Below are 19,737 nucleotides of genomic sequence, written 5' to 3' on the forward strand. Positions count from 1 at the left end.
AGTATGTGGAATCAAAAAACTAGGGTTTGAGGACTACCCTGGTGGCGCAGTGGTTAAGAATCCACGTGACAATGCAGGGGACACGGGTCCAAGTCCTGGTCCGGGAAGATCCCACATGCCACGGAGCAGCAAAGCCCATGCACCACAACTACTGAGCCTGCACTCTAGGGCCTATGAGCCACAACTACTGAGGCCACGTGCCACAACTGCTGAAGCCCACGCGCCTAGAGCCTGTGCTCTGCAACAAGAGAAGCCACCATAATGAGAAGTCCGCGCACCGCAACAAAGAGCAGCCCCTGCTCACCGCAACTAGAGAAAGCCCATGCATAGCAACAAAGACCCAACACCGCCAAAAATAAATAATATAAGTAAAAAATAAATTTATAAACTAAACAAAACAAAAAAAAACTAGGGTTTGAGTCCTGATCTGTTCTATACTGTTTCAGTTTCCTGCCCTTGGGTAAGTCATCTATCAATTCCTTTGTCTTTGAGACAGAGATAAAAGTTTGTTGATTTTCGACTGTGTGGGATTTTGGCAGCCCTAAGCCCCACATTGTTCAAGGGCCAACTGTATAGGTGTGTACGTTTATATATGTGTGTATATATGATATGGCTATCCTACTAGCTCTTAGGAGAATCCTAATACAGGCTTCTTGGACTAAAATGGGTCTCTGAGGCCAACACTAAGGAAGGAATTTTGGCAAAGCATCATGGGCATCATAGGTACCTTGGCAAGGTTATCCCTACAGAGGGTGACAGGGCTTTATATTCATATATATATATAACTACAAAACAATTAAGATAGGTGACTTCCCCTGTTCTTACTCCAAGTTCACCAAATAACCTCATAATTGAATTTCCCATGTAACTGACAACGTAATAATGTATTCAGTTGCAAGGTTGAGGACCTAACACTAAAAACAGTGAAGTCCTTACAGCAAATGCCAAACCCAGGACTCTGTCTGGACGGCAGCCTGACTCACCAATGCAGCCCTCCTCTGCATGACCTCGATTAACAAACCTTCCCATCTGAAAACGTAACAACATCCTAAAACTTCTTTGCAAAGTATTTTCTTCAGGTGTGTTAACAGGTTTTATAAACCACCATGATATCTGGTTAGTTTTTAATTATTCAAACTCAAGAACGACTACAAAGGTGGCAGGGAAAAAATGTATATTTATACATAGAATTTCCCCAACTATAAACTTTTCAAGGCCATTTGAGAAAGCTGTAGAGCTGAGGCACAAAGTAATCCTTGTAATGTCCGTCGATGAAGCCTTTCCCACTGTTGTGCACAAACCAACAAGGAACGTTGGTCCCAAACACTCTGTCTGTCCGGTAGTCCTTTTGCAGGCCTCTGCAAGGAGAACAGTGGGTGTGGTTAGGACACAGACCAGGCGTGGCCAGCCTGTGTATCTAGAAAGAAGACACACTCTCCCTCTCTGTTTTCTGCCCCCTTCTAGCACCGTATCTGCTAACACCCCCGTGCCCCATCCCCGTTCCCCAAGTCTTCCCCAAGTCATACAAAGCACCAGAGTCAGGGACTTGGTTTAGAAAGACAGACAATAAGCAGTGTGTCCTTAGAAATTCAAATAACCTGTCTAGAGATTGACCAATATGGACTTTTCCAGGAAGGTAAAGAGTGCAAATTAACTTTCCTTTTTTATTTTTTCCCTGCTGCCTTGGAGGGGAGGCCCATGTATTGAGGCAGTCCTCTTTCTGGACATGGGGAAAGAGACAAGGGGGCAGTGGGAACTGGCTGGGGCCTATGTCCTCAAGGTTGCCTAGGGTTGGTATAGTCTCCAAATTAGCCCAGAGCAAGGAAGAAGCTGCCAGATTTAGCAAATAATGCAGGATGCCAGTTAAATTTGAATTTCAGATAAACACCGCTCATGTTTCAGCAGAAGTATGTCCCAAGTATCTGAAACTCACAACTTCCTGGGTGTCTTGTGTTTATCTGGTGAGGCTGGAAGAGGATCCAGCCATCGTGCTCTCTGGGGAGCTGAGGCTACTGCAGGGAGGCTGTGGGGCGGAAATAACGTTCAAATGGAAAGAAGGTGGAAATGAAGCTCCAGCTCACAGGTTCCCTGCAGGATGAATCTGAGGTGCGTCTCAGCTTGACTGCAGGGGTGACTGTTCTACTTAGGAGCGACGCCGGCTGTTCCTGAGACATTCATGGTTTTCGTTTTAAGGGTAAAGAAGTTATACGGTGTATTGCCATTAATGAGCTTTAAAACATACATCTTTGCACGTGGCCCACAGGTCGAGTAAGTTTCCGCTGTGCGTCACGAGGTGCTGGCAGTAGAAGAAAATGGGGCCCAGCCTTTACCTTTGGTCATTAGCATAGAGTAGATGTGTGTTTACCAACCTCAGATAACTTGTTATTACTGTGATCAACTGTGCTCAGCGTTGCTTCTATGAAACACGCTTACTGACGCCCAGTGGTAACTCACTGATCTCTGGTAAACCCATACTAGTTGAGTAGTGTACTCGCTGAGAGTCTATTGTTTCAGTTCACAAATCTATTTCTGTGGTAACTTTATTTTACTGTTGTAATTTTATGGCTTAATGATTATTGTAATTTTGTGGCTTAATTGTTGTAATTTTATGGTTTAATGAAGTACATGGAAGCCAATGACATTCGTGTGCCAAAAGAGTCATTTCTCATTGAGCAAAGTTGGCTGCTTTGTAAAAACTCTAAAAAGGCCCCGAATTCTTTAATATGATACCAAATTAGGCCTGGGTGAGACAACTGTAAAGACTGGGAAAAATGAAAAAGACGTGTAAAAAGTTTAAACTCAGGATGCTTTACAGGTATCTATGTTCTCACTTCAAAATGAAGCATGTGGATACGGTTTGTGTAAGAAAAGCTACACCAAGATGTATTCAGTAGATTCAAACACAAACATGCATTCAGTGGATAAGTACTCAGAAAGAAAGCTCTAGGCTTAAGTAAAAATCTACACATTCTTTCGCTAGCACTAAGGCGAGTAGGTATTTTTATGATTTCTTCCTTTGATCTGCTTTTTCAATTATCCAGCTTGTGGCCATATGGCTTCTAATGTACGAAGGTGAGAAGAGTAGATTAATTAATCTTGGCATTTGATGGTACGTACTTATGTACCTGGTCGTTTTTTGCATTTCGGATGGACTCCGTGCAGTGTCCTTACGTCAATGCCATGTATGTGTCTCTTCCTGGTGAATTGTTTAGTGTGACACAGGTAAAGCTTGAAATGGCTTTTCTTGTTCTTCTATTTGGCCGTGAGTCCAATCCTAACAGGAGCCCTTTTTGTTCCCGTAGTATATGCATCCAAGACATACCTGGTGACAATCAGCTTTTGTCCCTTCACGTCCATGTTTGCCTCTGGCTTCTCAGGGTCCTTTCCTGGTCGCTCATTGAAGATATGTATCTTTGGCTCATACATGAACTGGCCTATGAAACAAAGTCCAGACGTTTATTTACATGTAACTCAAGGGAAGACAAAAGGACAGGCTGGTCATGTGATCCAGGCTGCATTTTGGTTCCCCCATCTAGACATTCTGGGGTAGACAGATGTACTGAGAGGAAAAGGATGCAGATGGGGATGGGTTCTTCCTGAGGGCAAATCCATGCTGCTCACTCATATGTCATTTGACATATGAGTCTGATCAACTGGACCCCAAGTAAAATCGAACACTCTGATGGTGGGGGTAAAGGTCAGCACCTGAGAGTACAGCTCAAATCTAGAAACACGTTTGGTTTGTGACACTATACAGTATGCTTAAATCGCCACCGTTCTTTAAAAAGTAGGGAAGGTTGACCTGGACGCCCTGCTTGTTATCACAGACTTCCTAAACCAGTTCGCTTCTCTTCAGTGAGAAAAAAATCTTCAGCATAAAACTTACAGTGTATCCATCCCTTCTCTTAATTTGCCCAGTATGTGATGAAATCCCAGCCCTGGGAAACTTTGTCTGGAGCAGCAAATAGTCCCAGCTATAGCATTACGAGTCGCCCTGCACTGCTGTGTTGGGTTGTAGGAATCTTGTTTTTTATTCTCTGTATATTATGATGTTTTGACATCTTAAAAACTCCGTCTGGCCTGGGAGAGACTGCCCCTCCCTGGGAAAGCCAATTCTGAAAGAGAGCAAAGGACTCAGCCGGGAGCATGGCGGGGATCTGCAAACGAACCAAGCCAGAGCCGGACCTCCTCTCTCTGGCCTGGGAGCCCCAGAAGGACTCATTCCAGGGCCATGTGCCAGGCAAGGAAAGACCACCCTGTAGGCCAGTGCCCACTGAAATTATTAAGCTAGCCAACCCCAAACTATCCTGCTCTGTCCTGTCTTTGCACAGAAACCCCAGTAAAGGCTCTGGCCTGGACCCATCTCTTGCTCCTGCTTCTGGTTCCTGACCCAAACCTGGCCTCCCCGTGGCCCTGCATGGTGAGATGTGTCTCATGTTTCTATGGAAACCGCGAGCAACGGTAAATGTTACACTCTGTCAATGACACTGACCTCTTTGTGTGTCACTCAGGCACCTTCATAAATTAAGACCAGGGTGTGGGTCCTCCCTGAACCATTGAGTCCATACCTGTCACTTTCCCACATTCTAACCAAATGTTCTAACCTTGAGCCAAAGTTGCTCAAGACCTAGGGTGGTCAGTCCCACACCTGCCAGATGGTCCACGGACACTTTACCTATCAACCCGTGTACATTAAGAGAAAACTTGTTTGTGGGGGGGATGTAGATCCCCAAAAAGTCGACATTGATCGGATGCTTCTTCCAAACGCGATGAAGTAAAACAGAGAAGGACATCTCTTTATCCAGGGTGATAGTCACAGTTTTCTCTTTCTTCACCGAGACAAGCACCCTGGTGGGAAGTCAAAAAGGAGTTAACGATTCCGGAACGGACTCGTTTTAGAATATCATTCCTCTCCCACCCCTAATATGACTTCACTCTGCCCCGCACAATCCCCCCAGTTTTTTAAGAGCTTTACGACATTTTGGCCACAGAACGTTGATTTATCTCCCAGCGCTGAAATTCTGTCAATGTATACGTTTCTGTATCAACAATGAACAGATACTAATGGGAAGATATTACTCGTAGGACAAAATCATAGTGTTTCTGAGCACTCTGACACACTGGGCTGGATTTCAGTTGATGGATTCATTCACACGTCCAACATGTACTTATTGAGTGCTTACTGTATGCCAGGCGCCAGGCTAGCACTGAGACACACTGTGACCAAAACACATAGACTCTACTGCCAGGAGCAGGGCAGGAAGTAACAAAATTTTTTCTGAACCTTGACTTCTTCACATTTAAAATGACGATTTTGAGTTTTATGTTTGTGTCACGCATGTCTGGATTTGTTGACGTAGTCACGTGTCAAGGATACGCCCTAATTCGGATGTAACTGTACTTGCCTCTGGTTAAGGACGTGGGCCGTGTCGGACCAGGACAAGACAGATGTTCGAGAGCCCCCGCTCAGGGAGATGGTCTCGGTGCTGATTTCTATTTTCATGTCCTCACGTTGGAAATAAAATCCCAGTTTCCCAAAATAGGTGCTTAGTTTTTCATTCTTGGGCTTCTTGGCACCGATGAGCTGTCCATTGACCAAAATCCCTGCAAGGAAAAAAAATGGTTTTTTCTCTCTTGTGCGCTCTTTTTCTTTCTTTCTTTCTTTCTTTCTTTTTTTTTGCACATGTGGGCACCATAATTCAAATTTATAAAACTTGACAGAATGGGAAAATTATTTTTTTATTTAGCTTCAGGATTTACATAATATTTTTTTCCTCTATAATTCTCATTTTATAACTATTTTATTATGGTTTAAATTAATCATATCACAAGTTCTGCTAGTTCATACTCAGAGTATTTTATCTAGAATAGTTCAAATAGTTAGGAATATATTTATAATTCATTTCTCGCTATCAGAGTTTGAAAAGAGTAGTTTGAAATATATATATATATATAAGATTTTATTAAGGTAGGAAAGAAAGCAATCCCAGGTAGTGACAGTGAAGAATGACCATGATCTAGTAGTCTAATTCTAATATAATATCTTTTTATTTTACCTAATTCTGGATCAGAAACAAGGTTGAGGATTTTTCCAGGTTCTGAGTCAATATTGAAACAAATATTCTTTTGGCTTTTTGGTAGGTAGATGACGAAGTGTGGGTCATTTTCAACTGGAAAATATACAATGAAAATGAAAACAAACAAAATCATAGAAAGGAAGATTAATTTGAACAGTATTTTATTCCTGAACATCTTTAATTTCACAACAACAAATGTTTATTGTGCTCCTGCTATATGCTAGGTACTGTTCTAGGCACCAGGGACCCAGTGGTCCAAGCGCTGTCCCTTCCTCATGGAGCTGCCCTCAGAGTTCTAGGTTATCTTACAAATATAATGTATACTCGTTTTGTAGCTATCACATATATTCTAGGCTAGAGAGAAAAAAATGAATAAGAAAGACATTAGGAATAAGAAATACAAGCATACACACTATATGTATAATATATACTACAAATGCACTACATATGTGTATATACAGTGACTGTGTGTATAGATAGGTAAAATACCTGTATTTTTAAGTAGTCATACACAGTGCATAAAAATAAAAAAGACATAATATTACCTTTTGGCATACAGATTAATATTGATCAATTCCAAGAGCAATGAAGGATCAAGCTATTCCCAAGAAAGTACTCCTTTGTTACTAGACACCATTATTCTGGCTGATCTTTTTTGTTTGTTTGTTTACCCATTCAACAAATATTTGGTCAGAAAAAAACCAAACCATGTGCAAAACTCTGAATTATGCAACGCTTGGTGTAGCTATAAATAAGTCATGGTCTTTACCTTCAAGAGAGAAACAATTTAATGAAGGAGTGACAAAGACTCTCTCCTGGGACTAACTCTACTCAGGCTTCCCTGAACTCTTCAAGTTTGACCTCAACTTTTGGACTTCCATGTTCCTCTCGGCATTGTCTAATTTTAGCAAAAATCCTACTAAGTAGGTTTAGCTAGAATCCCCCACCCTCCAAATCTGATCACCCTTGATATCTCTTCAGGTCCCTCCTCCCCCCACCAACCTCAAGTGAGGTCTGATTACCTGGCCTGCCTTCAGCAAGAATCCTGTTAGGTTAGTTTAACCAGAACCCCCCCTTTCCACTGATGTTTCCTCTTAGTAATATTCCGTTTACTGACCTCAGCCTGGTTTTTGTCTGTAAATTCCCACTTTCCCATGGTGTGTTCAGAGTTGAGTCTAATCTCCCTCCTGCACTGCAATACCCCAATGCAGTGGTCCCTACACCCATCATGAATAAATTGTTCCTTACCGTGCTTTAACAAATGTCTGAGAGGTTGCTGTTTTCTAGATGCTATCACAAAGCTCTTTGCAAATATTAACTAATTCTCACCGCAGTCCTGCAGAGGACAGGTGACCTGCCCGAGGTCACATCACAGCGTTAATAAGTGGCAGAGTTATGACGCAAAGCCACGCCGTTTGATTACATGCCCATTCTCCCAACCATCCTGATATGCTCCTTCAAGTGTGTGTTTGGGAACTTGAAATGGAGGATAAACTCATCCAGAACTGGAACAAAATCTTGTACTTCTTTGCACCCCTCACACCACCAAGGTCATGCTCTGTAGTCAATAAATACTTGGTTAATTGATTTAGTGTAGGAGCTGGGCATGAGAGGGCATCATTAAAACACTCAACAAAGGTTCCCAGCTCTTTGTTTTTTTCATCAAAAAAATCATCTTATTATGATAGCCTCTTCTTTCCTCTACACAAATAGGGTGTTTTGAGATAACTTGGCTTGAAGGAAATTGCTTTTATTAAAGATAATGATGGGTTTTGCCATTTTGATGAACCTAAATCCCATCCATGAGACCTTTTGGTGAGCAGCAGCAAATCAGTACTGCCGTAATGAGTGGATAGACGTCTACCAGAAACAAAAGATCATACTGAAGTTAGTCTGTGCAGCCTTCCATTCTGATCAGGTTGGAGGGAGATTGAGGACCTGGGGTTAACGGGTGTAAGACTAGCCAGCATTTACCGAGCTTCTCCTAGGAACCAGGAACCTACTTTAGAACCACCTTGCAGGTTATTATCATCCCCATTTTGAAGGTGGGCTGAGACCTATAGATGTTTCAGTGTCCAGGCCAAGGTCATGGGGGCAGAGTTTGACCCCAGAACTGTCTGATTCTCAAGACCTTGTCCTTTTTGGTTGCCTCATACAGCAGAGACAAGAAACTCGGAGCAAGCACTGCATTCTTACAGAAGAACACTTCAAAAGAAATTGGCTCGGGCTCTACATGTTTCTATGAAAGTTTTATTTTGCAAAGGAACAGTTTAAGTGACTCATGAACTTGTCACGGCAATCAGATCTTGCTCTCAGAAGCCACTCGTTGGAAACACATAGTAAAATGGCTGTTGTGCAAGCACAGCAACCTTGGACATATAGATTCCCTCCTCATGTGCCACTTTACGAGGCTGTCACTTCTGAGAGTCACATGCAGAGCCCTTCACCAAAGCTCCATAGTTGGAGATGATGTGGGAGGGGAGTGGAGGGTCCTCTGTCTGAAGCATCACCACCAATGAAAGCGTGAAGAAGAAGATCACTTTGGGCCCCCAAATAACAATTTCAGAGCTAAGTCGTAGAGGTGGGATGTTTTAAAATATCTCTATCAAGATACTTATTAAAGATATTTAAAGATATCATAAATACCCAAAGTCCTCGCTGTGTTCTCTCTGTTATAATTCTATGTCAGGTGAGTGGTAGGTGTACAGTCCTGAGAAATCAGTTCTGAGGATTTCTGGATAGAAGAGTCTTACATTCCAAGCAGACTAGAAAAGCAGCACATTTCTAAGAAGCTACACCAGAAGCTACTCTGATATTTAAACTGCAAACCACCCGAGTTAAGCTGGTACTTTGGACCTTCCAAGAGGGAGAGGGATGTGCTCCTTCTTTGAATGTTGAAATTTACTCCTAAGTAAAAGGCAGAAAAGGGACACAAGGTTTCTACATGGGACCAGCCAATGGGTAGGCAGTGGAAATCCCTTTCACTGAAAGGCATAGTGCAGACCAGGAACAGGAGAGAAGATAGTTTCCTATTTCCCCCAGGCAGCCCCTCTCTCTGGTTGAGAAATAAGACCCTGCAGAGGTTGACGACCAGAAGGCAAAGAAAGAATCTGCACAAGGAAGCCAGCTGCAGCTGCCAGGACCCTTGCGAGGAAATTCGTTTTCCTGGCTTTCACACGATTGCATCTGCTACCCATGCCTGCCACTGAAACCACTGGTAGAAAGATTTTTAAATGCTGAGCAAAACTAGGATTTTCAAATATGCTGTTGATTAAAATCAAGTAAGCAAATTAACAAACAACCTCACAAAATAATGTATGATAATGCAGTTATATAGGAAACAACATTCAAGTATTTTTGATTATAAAATTGATAATAACACCTATTTAGGGACTTTCCTGGTGGCCCAGTGGTTAAGACTCTGTGATTTCACTGGAGGGGGCACAGGTCTGATCCCTGGTCGGGGGAACTAAGATCCCACATGCTGCATGGTGTGGCCAAAAACAAACAAAACACCTATTTATTGAGTGACTATAACATGCCAGCTCTTTAAAGATGGTTACACATTTAATCGACAGCTGTGTAAGTAGCTTACATCATGATACGTACTTACAGCTACGCAAGTATCATGATGCCTGTTTTCAAAATGAAGGAAGTGAAGTGCAGAAATGTTAAGTAACTTAAGTTCAAATGAGTGTCATGAACAATCTCCAAAGAAGATGTCCTTTCCATTGATACACATTGGCCCTCCCCACACGAGAGGTGCATCTCTTCCATCCCAGAGGGTTTGCCTTGTACAGTTGGAAATGGGGTGCTATGGAATGTGTTGTCCCCCCCCAATTCATATGTTGAAGCTGTAACCACCAACATGATGGTGTTTAGAGGTGGGGCCTTGGGAGCTGATGAAGGTTAGACAAGGTCATGAGGGTGGGACCCTTATGATGGGATTTGTGCCCTTATAAAAGAGGCACTGGAGAGCCTGCCCTCTCTCTCTCTCTCCAGTGCATACACAAAGGGGCCATGTGAACACACAGGAAGACAGGTGCTCCCTACAAACGAAGAAGATGAAATGTACCTTGCTGGCACCTTGACCTTGGACTTCCCAGCCTCCAGAACTGGGAGAAATAAACTTCTGTTGCTTAAACCACCCAGTCTATGGTATTTTGTCAGGTGGCTCCTGACTAATACATGGGGCCATCTTCTTTCCATGGAAGGCAACGATGCCTATAGAAGGCTTCCAGCTTTACCAGGATTTTTTAAACGTATACCAATGCTCCATGGCATTATGGTCCAATTGAGATCTGGGATGTGGAAGCATTGTGGAAGTTCCCTTACCTCTCATCACGTGTGGAGGAGGCGTTGTCTCAAGCACTGGAGCACCAACCGCGGGCATTGGGACCATTGGTGTCGGTGAAGGGTTCACCCAAGGTGGGAATGAATTTGGAGCAACTCTGTTGCCATAATACAGGGCACCTGCACAGAAAAAACTGTATCCATTAGTTTCCAGGTTTACTTTTCCATGGACATTGCTTACAATATCAAGAATCTGTTTTATGCAGACAGACCCCAGAGGTTTTCAGCTAAGGTTTTCTCCCATTATTTTTATTCCTGAGTTCTCTATCTTCCAGCTCCTTCTTTCATCATGCTGTGAGGGCCTGCTGTAGGCTTCTCTGCAGAGTCTGGGTCCTGGGCTAGGGTCTGTAGTAGAAGGAACCAGCCCTCGGAGTTTGGGGAAGGACCTTGTGCCTTCACCATAAACTGGGGAGATGAGGTCCAGCCAGACTCTGGACGGCATCTTCTCGGATCTATTCCTATCTACTCACCAAATGACAATCAGAAAGCAATAAGGATTTACTGTATAACACGATATTCAATATCTTATAATAACCTATAATGGAAAATAATCTGAAAATACATATATATATAAAATGGAATCATTTTGCTGTACACCTGAAACTAACACCATATTGTAAATCAACTATACTTCAATAAAAAAGAAAAGAAAAGAAAACAATCAATCTGAACGATTTAGTTTCCCAACCAACCAATACCCCCTACTGGTTGCAAAAAATTCATTTGGGGGCTTCCCTGGTGGCGCAGTGGTTGAGAGTCCGCCTGCCGATGCAGGGGATACGGGTTTGTGCCCCGGTCTGGGAAGATCCCACATGCCGCGGAGCGGCTGGGCCCGTGAGCCATGGCCACTGAGCCTGCGCGTCCGGAGCCTGTGCTCCGCAACGGGACAGGCCACAACAGTGAGAGGCCCGCGTACCGCAAAAAAAAAAAAAAAATTCATTTGGCTTTCTGATATGCAGTCAGCTCCTTGTCTCTGAGAAAAAAATGCCAGTTCACCTAGGCATTTTATTCAGGGGATATAAAATCACCTATAAATGTCAGGTCATCTAGCGTGAGTTTCTCCCTGCATAAATTTAGCTGTGAGGCTCCAGGCTATTGTAACTGGAAGTCAGAAGTAAGAGTTTCCTGAAGCCTGGACCACTGTCATAAAGTTGGCATCTCACTTGGACAGAATTAAAAATGCAGAAAACGATCCCTCCAGTGAATGCTGGTCATTCTCAAGATTGTTATAACAGGACCAGTCCCTAAGAAAGGGAGGAAGGAAGAGATGAGTAAACCAAGCTCTTCTAAATGTGGGCACCCGTGCCCTTGGGTGTACCTTGGGACATTCCACGAAACACAGAGATCGTGGATAGCTTTTACGGCAATTTTGAGCTTCTTAGCTTCCATATATATTTTTCCCAAGAAAACCCTTTCTCCTAGTTTAGAAATGGAAGGCACACCTTTTTCCTGCCTGCCTCACCAAAAACCTCCCAGGAATTAAGAGTCCATTTGAAAATCGGTGTAGTGCCCCAAAATGGAATAACTCCAATGTCTAGGAAACAAATCTATTTGTAAGTGAGACAGTTTTCAATTCTTTGCTTTCAACAGGATTGGAGAAGGGCCTGACATGTCATCTGATAGACCATTAAAAATACTTTTTTGAGTACTAGATTCTACTTGAGTTTTGTATATGACTTCAAAGAAGTTCAGATAAGTGACTGCCACTGCTGTAACCAAGTTCTTTCCATTCCTGTTTACTTTTATCTATGTCAACAAGGCTTATCAGGACTTAGGCTTATAAAAAAATATTGGGTTGGCCAAAAAGTTCGTTTGGGTTTTTCCGTAACATCTTATGAAAAATTTCTCCACCAGGTAGGCAGACTCACCTGAACAACAAGAATGGTCTTGTGGAGGGGAGTCTGCCAGCATGCGTTCATCCCCGGCATCACTCTCAATCACCAAGGATGTGAGGGGGGTCACTATATGGTGATCCAGAGACATCTGCAGGATTGTTTTTGTAATTTTCCTTTTCACAGCAGCTGTAGGAGCCAGGCTCCTGTACTCAGGAAACAGAGACGTTGGACAGCATCACTAGATTTAACTCTACCACTTCTGGGTCCAACTGGGACCCTGGGGACCATGAGGTAAAACAGAATTAACTGGCTTCATGAAGCTTAGTATTTTGTCTATCCATGCAGTCCTAAGGAATTTTTAAACAGATTATTATTTTTCTTAACTGAAGTATAGTTGATTTACAGTGTTCTCTGTGTTAATTACTGCTGTACAGCAAAGTGCTTCAGTCATGTATATATATATACATTCTTTTTCATATTCTTTTCCATTATGGTTTATCCCAGGATACTGAATATAGTTCCCTGTGCTATACAATAGGACCTTGTTGTTTTGCAGATGTAATAGCTTACATCTGCTCACCCCAACCTCCCACTCCACCCCTCCCCCGACCCCCTCCCCCTTGGAAACAAGTCTAAATAAGTTATTTTTGAGAGCAGTTTTAGGTTCACAGCAAAACTGAGCAGAAAGTAGAGCTTTTCCGTATACTCCCTGCCCCTTCCCCACCCGACAACCTCCCCCATTATCAACGTCTCCCACTACAAGTGGTACATCTGTTACAATCGATACATCTACATCTACACGTCATCATCACCCAGGGTTCACTTTTTTGTTGTACATGCTATGGGTTTGGACAAATGTATAATGACAGGTATCCGTCATTATAGTGTCATACAGGGTAGTTTCACCTCCCTAAAACATCCCCTGTGCTCTGCCTGTTCATCCTTTCCACCCACTGCTCCCTGGCAACCACTGACCCACTTTACAGGGATTGTTTTTTAAAAATCAATATTTAACGTCTGCAGCAATTTGCTATGTACCTTTACATGCACCCAGTTGCCTCTGTAAAGATGCAGGGACAGTTCTCACTTACTTTAAAGCCACAGCTTACAAACTTGTGTCTGTTTTAGAATCTTACTGACATTAAGGATTTTCTCTCTGAGCACAGTTATACAGCTGTATTTCGTTTTTTCCAGCCCCGTTCACACCACCCTGCTCCCTCTTCCTAAGAATCTGATCGAATAGGTGGAGGCGGGCTGGGGAACAGTAATTTTCTTATCCAAACACCCCCCTGTAATTCTGATACACGTGATCAAAGAACCATACATTACTCTAGAAATATAGTTTTTATATTGGAGCATTTAAATACCAGTCAGCTGAGAAGCCAGAGATGAAATAGGTACCTATAGGAAGCCCTTACTTACATGATATCAGAATTGCATAATCAAAAATTTCTCTTTGGACAATAATCTATTTTCAGGAGTAAATGCAAATGAATTCCTCATACCCATAGCAATGAGATGGATGAATCTCATGGGCGTCACATTGAGTGAAAGAAGCCAGAAACAAAAAATACAGTTTGTATCATTATATGAAATTTCATCATAGACAAAACTAATTGATAGTGACAGATGTCAAAATAGTGATTTCTACTCGAGGTGGGAGGTGGGTGTTGAGTGGAAAGGAGAATGAAGGAGACTTCAGAAATGGAAGAACTGTTCCGTGTCTGGATCGGGTGCTGATTACGTGGGTGATGTGCATAAAAATTCATTAAACTGTACATTTAAAATGAATGCACTTCACATGCTTTATTGTATGCATGTTATATGTCAAGAAAAAAGAAAAAAGAGTGAACCCAGCTTGAGTTAAAACTGCCTGAAACCAGTGGAAATGATAACTCCAAACCCTGTAATAATTTGCTGCCTTTCTTGGTTCCAAACTCTTTTTTTTGTCTATTATGTCAAGTATCCAAGGCAAGTCTTTTGCTTTTGCAAATCCCTGTGGTGTACGGTCTTCTTACCGTTCAGCCAGAAGTTGGTTGATAGTCAGATAGGCCCACAATTTCTTGGTGAAATCAGGATCTGCATGCTTGTCTTTGGATAGAAAATCCTCCAAGCCATCCATCTCGGCCAGGGTTTCCAAGACTAACTCTGCATTAGCCTGGACAGTGGAAGGTTCAGTTGAAAGACACCAGTGGGGCAGAATTGTAGTTAATCAATTCACATTTTCCAAAGGATCTACTGTGAGTGAATCAGGGTAGCAGGCAACTGGAAGGGGAATGCAAAATAACCCAAAAGAATACACGAGAGGAAGTAAGCGCCAACCTCTAGAGTTTGGGATGGAAAAGGTCAGGATTTACACAATAGTTGGGAAGGTGGCACAGATATTCTCAGGCTTTCCCTTTCGCTTTTTGCTTTTATTATACCCACATGATTCTTGGAATTCAGAGTATCAGCCTGTTAATATACAAGATGTCTCTCGTATACTAAGGGGACAATTAGTATTTTTAGAATAAGCAGATAAGTAGAAGTACCGAAGTTGCAGTGATAATACCCTGTAACTGCTCCAATTTATCAGGGTCAACTTTTCCTGCCACCACGATCTCTGAGCCTCCAAAATAGTTATGGAAACTGTTTTGAGTGACATCTGTTACTGGTGTTTGGGGATAGTTGAACTGAACATTCCGGAGCAAGGGAGTCGAGACCTGGTTGTAGAATTTCTACAATTCATAGAAAAAAACAGAGAAATCATTATTTTCATATCACTTTATAGATCTAAAGCATTTTTCTCTGAGATTCTTCAAGTGCTTAGCAGACATCGCTCAATTTATTCTCCCAGGATCTCTGTGGAAAGCTATGGAAAATTCTCTTAGTTATTCAATGAACTGAAACAGAGACCGATCAAGACTTTGTTAAGAATATTACTCTTGATTTAAGAGCCCAGCATATTTTCTTTCTGTTATGACGAGCATGAAAAGCTCATGGACTCTCATAATAAGTCAGCTGGGTGGATATCCCCAAATTAGAACCTGTCTCTTACCTGTCCCCAGGTTTAAATATGGTGCCTGCTATGGTACTGACAGAGGGTGGAGTAAAGTATATTCTTCTTCTCCTTCATTTTTTCTTGTCCATTTAGTCAAAATAAACAAGTAATTGATATCCTTTATATTTAAGGAAATGTACAGGCTATAGTTTGACTTGTGTTGCATTATAGAAGTTGATTTCCAAGATGCCAATGTACTTTAAAGGGAGAAGAGTGCCCATGACGATTAGGAGGACCGATGTCTTAGCGGGACTGGAGAGACACAAGAAGCTGTGATGGTGTCCCTCAAGACCTGTTCAGGGAGTAGGGAACTTTGTATCCATCACCTTACCGCCTCTCATCTCACTGTTACTGCAGGTGTACAAGTGGGGGTGGGGTGCATGAGAAAGGAATAGAACACTTCCCTGATTCTTGTGACCTAATATAACTGACATAATGACAATTTTTACTTAAATTCAGCCATCTTAGGCATCAGATATTGCTAGTTGAATGATTTTAAGTGAAAAAGAACAGAAAAAAAAGTTACCTTGAGCTGGGCAGAAGTGTCCTGGTTTCCATAAATCCTTTGCGCAATCCCACGGTTTTCGTTGGAGAGTCTCTTCAAAAAATCATAGTCAACATCAAATCCTATCCCCAAACTGAACAAGGAGATGTTTTCTCGTATGTTCTGCTTCACGTTTTTCTGAATTTTTGACAATTTCAATTCCCCTAAGGATGATGACAGGAAGGAAAGGAGTGAGAAGCCAATGCTATCAAGATTTAGGAAAACGCATGGAGGGCAGTTTAGCAAAATTTGTCCCAATTCAAAATGCACCTATGCTTTGACTCCGTCACTCAACTTCTAGAAATGTCCCCTAGAGATGCCCTCATACATGTTTAAATGAAGGACGGACAGTGGTATATAGCAACGTTATTGGGAATAGCAACACATTAGAAACAACTTAAATGTACACCGATAAAGGAGATGGGTTAAATTATGGTATATTCAAACTGAAATACTATGCAGTTATAAGAAAGAACATGGCAACTCTTTATGTGTTTATATTGAATGATCTCAAAGGCACATTTTTAAAGGGGAGAAAAACAAGGTGAAGGTCAGCGTATGCAGAATGCATTTGTATACATGTATGTATGTATGTATATATATATTCACATATTTGTGTGTATATGTATATACAGTATACAGATACACATAGAATATCTCTGGAAAGACACACAAGAAACTGGTAACCAGTGACTGTCTCCCGGGACAGGAACTGGATGGTTGAGGGTCAGGAGTAAGAAACTGACAATTTTTTAAGCTTATTTCCTTAAGATTTTATTCTAAAATTGAATTTTAAAAGTCATCCGATCCAAGCACTGAATCTACAACAAATACACAACAACTGCCATTCTGCCTCGCTCTCCCTCTTTCTAGAACTCTGGTACCTTGTCAGGATCGCATCACTGGTTCTCCTTCCACTGAGCTGTGTCAGGCGCAGTTAAGTACATCCTTGTCTACAAGACGGGCTGCAGCGCAATCTAGCATTCACTCTCACTGGTGCTTGTCCGCGTAAAGACGCAAATGAAGCAAATGAAAATAACAGTGTATGTAATAGAAGCAGGGAGACGGCGAGCCGTTGTGTGGATAAGAAAACACACAGGATGCATCAGAGAGAAGTAACCTGTCCAGGTGCAGTGAGTACATGGGGGAAATTTGGAGAACAGTGGGAGAACAGGTCACTGCAGACTCAGAGGCTACATCCTCATCACACACGCTCCACACACCACCTCGCACACCTTACGCTGAGGAAATAAACACACTGCACTAGTATGTACCAGCAACCCTCACAGCGTGTGACTCAAATTCAAGTTTCCCCACGCTGTGGAGGTGAAACTGAGGCATTCAAGAGCGTCCTCCCCCCAAACGTCCGGGGACTGCTTTAAGTGGAGTGAATGCTTCAGGGTCAAAAGAACCCTTCTTTCAGGAAGCACGGCTTTAAAATGGCTTAGACACTCAGGCAAATGCATTTGAGTTCCCATTTTGAGCAAATCACGCTCCCAAGCAACAAGAGTAAAGATATTTATCACTAAAAATGTAAATGATACTCGCCTACTGTCGGATCGCCGTCAGACACCAAAATGATCAGCGAGACCGCGTTGGGGTCCAACAGTCCCAAGTTATTGGCTTCATTCAAAATAAAGATGGCCCGCAGCAGTGCTTCGTTGATATTCGTCCCTGTGAAAGCCGTAGAATGTGCTGTTCTGTTACATACTCTTACTTTCCACAGAAACAATCACGTCTTGGGTTCAGGTTCATCTGTTTGGTGATGACTCATGTATAGTTTATTCAGTACCCAAATCATTCGATTGCTTTCTAAATTTTGACCAGGCTGGTCCAGATCCCCCAGTGGAATAAAATATTCACTTTGTAGTCAATGGTTCCCTTAGAGATGAATTAACCCTTTCAAAGCACCAGTCATTTTGTTAACCACCAAACTGAAGTTACCTAATTCAGCCTTGCTGACATACTTGGACACTGTCCTGTAAACAATTATGTGTTATGATATGTGATTTTTTTCTTTTTTTTTAAATTGAAGTTTAGTTGATTTACAATGTTGTGTTAATTTCTGCTTTACAGCAAAGTGATTCAGTTATACATATATATACGTTCCTTTTTCAGATTCTTTTCCATGATGGTTTATCTCAGGATATTGAATATAGTTCCCTGTGCTATACAGTAGGACCTTGTTGTTTATCCATCCTGTATATACTAGTTTGCATCTGCTAATCCCAAACTCCCAGTCCATCTCTCCCCCATGTCCCTGTCACCCTTGGTAACCACAAGCTTGTTCTCTATGTCTGTGAGTCTGTTTCTGTTTCATAGATAAGTTCATTTGTGTCATATCTTAGTGATATTATATGGTATTTGTCTTCCTCTTGCTATGCAAGTCATAAGAAGGCTAGTATCACTTACTGACACCCTTTTCTGAGGATGGAATGGTTAAAAACGTGTGTGGGATGGGGTATGGATTATGCTTTCACCATGACCATAGTATTCATTGTTTAATAATAAATGTATTATTTAAAGCAGACCACTGCAGACTGGGCAAAGACCACTGAGGTAGGGAATCATATTTCTTAAGTGAACCAAGATTTGAATCCTATGGGAGTTTCTCACTGGGCTGTGGGCTAAACCTACTTACCTCCACTGGGCTGGATTTTGTGAATGTAATTCTTGGCATCTGCAATCTGTGTTTTAGTAGCTGAGACTAAATCGTTTCTCCAGGTTCGAACATTGTGGTTGAAATCAACCATGGAGAAATGGTCTTCAGTGCGTAGATCATCCAATATGGTCTTCATCGCTTCCACTGTCTGTTTTGAGAGAGAATAGAGAAGGGTCTTAATACATAAGCTCTAAGCCTAAGATGAAATGAGGAAGACCAAGAATTCATCCTAGTCATCTTTCAAGTAGTGGCTCAAGCTGTAATTTTTCCGGAAAACCATATAAATCCACTTGAGTCAACACAGATCTACCTCTCCTGTATTCTGAACATGTATTGTATTTTGATACTTAAACTTTTACTGTCTTATTTTGTCATGCGTGACCAGTCTCACTAGCTTGACTTTAAGTTGAGGATTATGAGCCTCAGGTGGCCCCTTTGTGGTGTCTGAGAATCAAATGTATTTCTCAAGTGCATCTACTCAGCCTTCTCATCCACTACCACGTAATTATTGCTTCCTGTCTCCTTCCCCTTCAAACCACCAACACCCCCCTCTCCTGTCTCAGCTGATGACCTGGATTCCTACTTCACTGAGAAATGCAAGCAATCAGAAGAAAACTCCCACAATTCCCACCACCATAAAATCCCACCTGCCAGTACTTGTACCCATAAACTTTTCCTTCCTGCCTGATAATGTAGAAGAACCGGTAGTTGTATTTCCGCCTAATGCAAATCCATCCACATGTGACCTAGATGGCATTCTCTCTCGTCTACTGAAGGACATGGCTCTAGCAACTGCCGTTTGCCTCTCCTGCATCTTGAATTTCCCTCTGTTGGTACATTTCCATAAACAGAGTAACATGCTATCATTTCTCATTCCTTAAAAAACCTCATAATGTACCCACTTGCCCCATTCCTCAGCTTCCCTTTGCAATAAAATTCCTTGAAAGAACTGTCTAAACATACTGTCTCCAAATCTTCTTCTGAAATACATTCCATTCAGGTTTTCACCATCATCCCTCCACTGAAACGTCGCTCGTCAAGGTTGCTGTGAAATCTGGTGGACTATTCTCATCTTATCAGACTCAATCTGAGCAGCATTTGGACCAACTGGTCACATCTCTCTCCTGATATAACTTCCTCATCTTCTTCCAGAGCCTTGGACGCTCTTGGTTTTCTTCTTCTTTCGTTGGCTACTTTTTCTTAGTCTTCTTTGCTGGTTCCTCGCC

General features: G+C 42.1%; 1 protein-coding gene across 1 annotated transcript in view; it reads right to left on the reverse strand.

Moving 5' to 3' along the window:
- ITIH2 (inter-alpha-trypsin inhibitor heavy chain 2) overlaps positions 1 to 19,737 on the reverse strand; it is a 38,515-nt gene continuing 18,778 nt past the window's right edge. The window contains exons 10-21 of the mRNA XM_022580258.2: positions 18,491 to 18,659; positions 17,398 to 17,523; positions 15,832 to 16,013; positions 14,797 to 14,982; positions 14,284 to 14,423; positions 12,299 to 12,468; positions 10,413 to 10,550; positions 6,057 to 6,170; positions 5,406 to 5,604; positions 4,676 to 4,848; positions 3,323 to 3,434; positions 1 to 1,358 (exon numbers count right to left, since the gene is read on the reverse strand). Of these exons, the coding sequence (XP_022435966.1) occupies positions 1,211 to 1,358; positions 3,323 to 3,434; positions 4,676 to 4,848; positions 5,406 to 5,604; positions 6,057 to 6,170; positions 10,413 to 10,550; positions 12,299 to 12,468; positions 14,284 to 14,423; positions 14,797 to 14,982; positions 15,832 to 16,013; positions 17,398 to 17,523; positions 18,491 to 18,659 (1,857 nt within the window). The 3' untranslated portion in view covers positions 1 to 1,210. The remainder of the gene's footprint in view (positions 1,359 to 3,322; positions 3,435 to 4,675; positions 4,849 to 5,405; positions 5,605 to 6,056; positions 6,171 to 10,412; positions 10,551 to 12,298; positions 12,469 to 14,283; positions 14,424 to 14,796; positions 14,983 to 15,831; positions 16,014 to 17,397; positions 17,524 to 18,490; positions 18,660 to 19,737) is intronic.

This window comes from Delphinapterus leucas, chromosome 2 (genome assembly GCF_059928025.1).
Source record: "Delphinapterus leucas isolate spDelLeu-1000000601 "Yukka" chromosome 2, BTC_Dleu_Yukka2, whole genome shotgun sequence".
In the NCBI taxonomy this organism is placed as follows: domain Eukaryota; kingdom Metazoa; phylum Chordata; class Mammalia; order Artiodactyla; family Monodontidae; genus Delphinapterus; species Delphinapterus leucas.